The sequence below is a fragment of the Etheostoma spectabile genome, chromosome 9 (assembly GCF_008692095.1).
Source record: "Etheostoma spectabile isolate EspeVRDwgs_2016 chromosome 9, UIUC_Espe_1.0, whole genome shotgun sequence".
NCBI lineage: Eukaryota > Metazoa > Chordata > Actinopteri > Perciformes > Percidae > Etheostoma > Etheostoma spectabile.
This window is the reverse complement of record NC_045741.1, coordinates 13,977,880-13,983,975: the sequence shown is the minus strand read 5'-3', so window position 1 is coordinate 13,983,975 and position 6,096 is coordinate 13,977,880. Positions and strand designations below refer to the sequence as shown.

General features: G+C 40.0%; 1 protein-coding gene across 2 annotated transcripts in view; it reads right to left on the bottom strand.

Moving 5' to 3' along the window:
* acsbg2 (acyl-CoA synthetase bubblegum family member 2) overlaps positions 1 to 6,096 on the bottom strand; it is a 26,881-nt gene that overhangs the window by 6,840 nt on the left and 13,945 nt on the right. For both annotated transcript variants that reach the window (XM_032524909.1, XM_032524910.1), the window contains 5 exons: positions 3,747 to 3,835; positions 2,195 to 2,315; positions 1,469 to 1,549; positions 1,221 to 1,370; positions 157 to 333 (listed from right to left, as the gene is read on the bottom strand). In XM_032524909.1, coding sequence (XP_032380800.1) covers positions 157 to 333; positions 1,221 to 1,370; positions 1,469 to 1,549; positions 2,195 to 2,315; positions 3,747 to 3,835 — 618 coding nt within the window. The remainder of the gene's footprint in view (positions 1 to 156; positions 334 to 1,220; positions 1,371 to 1,468; positions 1,550 to 2,194; positions 2,316 to 3,746; positions 3,836 to 6,096) is intronic.

The window sequence follows — 6,096 nt, the reverse complement described above, 5'->3', positions numbered from 1 at the left end:
TAAAAGCATCCAAAGAGCACTATGTCATGGGACTTTTAAATATGAAGTGACCAGTGTGCAAGTAGAATAACAGGTTTATTTTACAATTTTGGGTGTTTGGGTGTATTTGTTTGCGCGTACCTTTCACCACATATAAACACAACTGATGTATCTCACCTTCAGTGCATCAGGCTGAGCGAAGTAGGTGGCCCCCCCGACCTTCATGGTGACCCAGATGTCGACCATCTGCGCAGCGATGTGGCTGAGCGGCAGGTAGCTGACCACCACCTCCTGAGCGTGAGTGGCGTCTGTCAGACGCACATGACAGCTGGTGGAAAGCGCGGTCCACGTTACCTGGGCAGAAGGAGAATACAGTTGAGGTATCTTAATTGTTTTATTATGGGAAACCACATAGAGACATGTATTTTTGTACAAGATAAACAAAAACAGTGAATGTTTATGACCAGTGTTTTATACCTAGTGAACTTTGACAAGAATAAAATGCATGAATGAAAAACAAGCTTTAATTGTTTGAGAGAGCCAGGTGCCAAATTAATGAGTCTATGGTTTAACAGAAGTACAGCCAGTGGGGGAAGAAGCACACACTTAAGTAAAAGTGGCAGTAGCTCTGTCCCTGTCCAAAGAGACATTTTCATTACAAATGAATGTGTGTGTGTTGCAGCTGGTAAAGGTAAGGTTGATTTTAACTACTTTATATACTGCTGGGTAGTTTAATCCAGTAGTAAACACATTCATGTTAACCACCACATTTATCTACTCTAATCATTAACATGACTGTTGTTTATCTCCAAATCAAAATGACTGTCTGCCTGTAACACTGTAGAGAATACTCTTTCCATGAAGCTGTTTTTTTTTTTTTAGCTTTTGACAAAACAATCTTTCATGTTTTTCCACATTTTTCCCAGTGTGGTGTCTCTCTCTTACACATATTTAAGGCTGTTGGACTCTCTGTGGTCTGTACATGAAGAGTCACACAGACGTTTGTACAGACGAATCTGCTCTTCAGAGCCGACCGCGTTGAATTGAAAGAGCAGCGCGTGCATAGTTACAGTAACTCAGGGGTGCACGGTGCAGTTTATGGCGCTCGCACCTCACGCCTGGAACACCGCGGCAACCATAAATTAACCTTAAGTGTGTTTCTGCTGTCAGTATTAGGAGCCAAACATTTGACGCGTTACTATTCTCAACATGTAAAAACACTCTTGGCTCATGTAACTTACATTATCATGGCTGAGCATGACTCCTTTGGGCTGGCCTGTGGTCCCTGAGGTGTAGATGAGCGTGCAGCACTGGGTGGGCTTCTGGCTGGAGATGATCGCGTCGAGGGGTGCGTCAGGCTCATTGCGTCCGAGCTCCATGAACTCTGCCCACTGCAGGCCACAAAGAAAAAAAAAAAAAAAAACTTAGATGATGGATCTTTAACTAAATACATCTTTTTATGGTTGCCATGAACAGATTGTGTGCTTACTGTGTACAAATTTGGTCTCTTCTCTTTTAGTGCATCTTTGTACTGGATAATGGCTTTCAAGTGTGGCAACTTGTCTTCAACCTATAAAAAAAATAGAATACAGTTAAATGAGTACATAACTGCAGGCAGTGTCAACAACATGTGGGCAATTTCTACACTACTGCGACATCAGTCTAAAAAGTTAAATAAGGATGCAAAAATCGCTTGTTGTTTCCAATCCAATCCTGCATGCTAAGCAGGTTTTTTTTCTTTTATTTTTCCTTCTTTTTATTTTTTTTTTTTACGTAGATTGTGTTGACACTGAAAACAAAACTACATTTTTTGATTTTACTCTGTGCATTCCTTTGTGTGTAGAAGCACACAGCAGAATGCACAGAGGAAATGGATTTGCTCACAGCCGGAAAAAAAATAGCTCGGAAAACTTAAAAAAGAATAAATAAATAAATAAATAAATAAATAACTACTGCATGTTTGGAAAAACAGCTAGCTGTCTCTTTAGGTCACAGAAGACAGTTACCACAGACGTGGTATGTATAACTGCATCTAACAGTTGTTAACTTTTCCCTTTTTGTCACAAACCTAAAATCCCCAAAACACAACTTTTATAAAAACCTATTTCCTCTTGCCGTTGTTAGGTCCCAATCACGTCTGAGCAAAACAAAACTTGCTTTTGTATCTTTAATTCATAGTTGTCCAGTGTGTATATGCAACTTATTCCAATCTCACCTGAAGGATCTTCTGCAGCTGTTTATGATTCTCCACCACGATGATATTGGCCTTGCAGTTTTCTGCTACATACTGGCATGCGTCAGGAGAGTTGGTCGTGTAGATGCCAACCGCTAACCCACTGCAACAATTAAAGGAAGGAGATTCAGACTTTCAGCTCTTTCACATTTACAGATTCAAATAAAACTCTACCCTTATGCAATTATGGAAAATGAAGAAACCTCTTGTACGATATATTAAATTTAATCCATAGAAAAGTAAGACGCGCTCCAAACTTTGATCAGACCTACATTCAGATACATACAGATCTTTAGTGGAGTAGTGTATACAGTTCTCATTAACATTGATCAGCGGGAGTCTTTAGTTAAAACAACTTAAGTATCTTCAATAACTTTCTTTATTCTCTCCCATTTAAAAAAAAATGGGGGCTTTTCCACCCTTTAATGGACAGGATAGCTAGATGAGAAGAGGGGGAGACATGCAGGAAATCGTCACAGGTCAGACTCAACCCTGGAACTCTGTGTTGAGGCATCAACCTCTGTGTAAATGTGCGCCTGCTCTGCTAACTGAGCCAACCCGGCCACCATTTTGTTTTCTTAACGGTCCTGTTCCTTATAAAGATAGGACAATAGAATCAACCTTAACCTAGAAACATTGTTTGGGCTTTCGAGTAAGATGACCTGCAGCAAACATGTGTCTACTACTGTATTTATAAAACTAAACCTTTGTTTTGGTTTATCAGAACCGGTTTGACAAGTTAACTGTAGTTTCAATACATTCTTGTTGTATGCGTCAGCACTGAGCAGCCGGTAAGCGTGGGAGACTGGGGAATACGCTAACAGTATCAGCCTGTGCATCGCAGTATGTACTGGTCTTGCATTGACCCTCAATGCACTCTTGCTGGCCCCCCAAAACTGGCAGTAATTTAAAATTGTCATGCTAACGGCTCAAATTGGGTAGATGGCCCAAAAAAACAAAACAATGTCCTGTCTATTGTTAGAAAAATCTGTCCTTGACCAATCAATGAGTTTGGTTTTCTCAGATGGAGTCAATTTCTTGATTCCTTTTAGTTGAACAATTCATTGAATGAGTTTGACTTCTGTTGGGGTCATCCATGCTGAATATTTATGCAACCACTGCGGACGAAAGGCTTGTGATTACTGTTAAGTGATCTGTGTACAATTCATCAGTGGCAGAAGAAGAACAAAATGTATCAATACAACAATGTATAACTACTCCAATATAAGTAAATGTCCTGCATTCAAAAGTGCCCTTAAGTAAATAAGTATTAACAGCAAATGTCCTCAAACATTGCCCCTGTGACTCATTATTAAAATTAGATTGTTAATACTTGTAATAAGATTGTTAATACTGAAAAGTCTTTCAGCTAAGAGGTTACATGCTGAACTAGATGACAGCTGAAGGTTGTGAACTTGCATTTCAAGTCTTGGATTGCACCACTCAGGTATGGAAGACACACATAAGCTGGAACTGAAACTGTGTGAGCACTAAGCTCTTTACTGACAAATTCAGAGATGAAGATGAAACTCACCCTGCCAAAATAGCTGCAATGTCAGAGATGAACCACTCCGCGGAGTTGAAGCCCAGGATGCCGACGCCGTGGTAGCGCTGCAAACCAAGCTGGAGAAAAAAAAAAAATAATAATAATAATAATAATAATACTTTGTTAAATACTATATTAATAATATTGGGACTTCCTTCATGTTCATTTCAATTTCAGAGGCCATTTATAAATTAGCTGGGACATTGCAGGTAGAGTGTAATCCCTCTTTTCTCTAGGCTGTTAGAAATGTATTTAATTTTAATTTTTTTTAATTTGGGGGGGGGGGATTTTCTGCCTTTAGAAAGTATACAGTTGAGGGGCAGACAGGAAACGTGGGGAGAGAGAAAGCCACCAACAACAAAGGCAAGGCAAGTGCAGTATAAGAAATTAAACATTAAAGAAATAAATATCATCATTTCAAAGGGGTCGATGCTAGATCGGATCTGCTAGACGTGTCTACATCACAGGACGTGTCTCGTGGCCCGCCTCACTTTTGCCTTCATTTGCTTCTGATTGGCTTACTCTGTGGTTGTTATCCTAAACAATCCTCATGCCTAAACCTAACTACGTTGACACATCAAGCAGACCTGATCTAGCATCTCCAGCCAGATTCAAACTGGGGGAAGTTGCAGATGCCCTCTCTTTAATAAGTTTGAAAACAGCTTGGAGGAACAAAGAAGTAAATATTGCTGTCAGGTGAAGCCTTTGTTACACTACATCTTGTCATTTTCATGTTTTATGATGAAACGTAGCACTGTCCTCTTCAAATTCATGACAAACACAAAAAAGTTATTCCTTTCTTACAAAAAGTGATATTATACATGCACTACAATCAGTCTAAAACAAAGTTGGTCTTTATTCCTGGACCAGAATCAGCTCAGGGTTGGAGGCACACTGCCACAGCAGCTGTTACTATAGAAAAATACACAGCCAAGTGTACACATGAGACTGCCGTAATAGTAACTGATACATGAGCATTTTGAAATTCAGTCTTTCACAACAGTAACTGAGTTACAATATGAGGTGTGGAATCTGAAGCTCATCCTGCAGATGGAGAGTCACGTTGCGTGTCAGCAAGTCAGCATGTGTGGAGGTTGAGATTCAGGTTATAAGTTTAAAGTACAGAGAGACACGTGTAAATATGTCTTTGAAACGTGATACTTTGCTGAGTCTTCATGCTGACTAACTGTGTTGAGTTTCACAATAAACAATAACGTGCTCTGTCCTGTACCAACAGCTGAGGCCTGTCCTGAGCTGCCTCATTTACATTTCACCCAAACTCCTTTGTGATGCATTGTGTCTTGTCTCGACTGGCTTAAAAATATAAACAGAAGTTGATTGTTTAAAACAAAACAGAAATCTTAGACCTTTAAAATACTGAAGTAGAACAATTGTTGCTCAGGGTGAACAAAAACTAAAGGAAGTATAAACCTTACAGATATGTCTCTGCTTACCTTTAAAAGGGTAAGGTAAAGGTGTGACTGAGAACATGTACTGTAGATATTTATATATTTATATTTTATCATTAATATGAGTTCCCCCGGCCTGCTTATGGTCCCCCAGTGGCTAGAAATGGTGATAGGTGTAAACCAAGTCCTGGGTATCCTGGTCTGCCTTTGAGAAAATGAAAGCTCAGATGGGCCAATGTGGGATCTTTCCTATATGTCGTCAGAGGTTACCGCCCCTTTCTCTGCTTTGTCCGCCCAGAGAATTTGGCCCGCCCATGAGAAAGAGAGAGCAACATCCTGGCTTGCAAACAAGCGAAGCATGGCAGTTGCCCCTGTCACTGCCCAATGTGAGGAGAGTGCATATTTGAGTCACGCATGCGTCACTTTGCAACAAGTAGCATATAAGATGCTAACGAGAGACTTTTGTAATGTCAATACAGTAAAGCTTGACCTACTTAACGAAGTAAACCAAGCTACAAGTTAGCATCAAACACAACAAGGTTGTCAGTTGAATGGCGTTTTGAGCTAAGGTTAGAAATCAATCACAGATAGCTAAAACGTTTTTGAAATGACTGCTAGCTTTGCTATAAGCTAGCTATCAAACAACAAAGGCTGTCACTGGAATGGCGTTTTGAGCTAACGTTAGCAATCAAACAACCATAGATAGCTAAAACGTTTTTGAAATGATTCAATCTTCTGTTATTGTTTGTACTGAGAAAAGTTTATTATTTCATGGATTTCACAAATTTCAGTAAGACGTTATGCCGTAAACCGTTTAAATCTGAGCATGCGCGACCCAAATCTGCACTCGCCTCACATTGGGCAGTGACAGCCCCCTCCCCCCCGCTTTCCTCAGCATTTAAAGCTACAGACACAGAAATGGCACATAC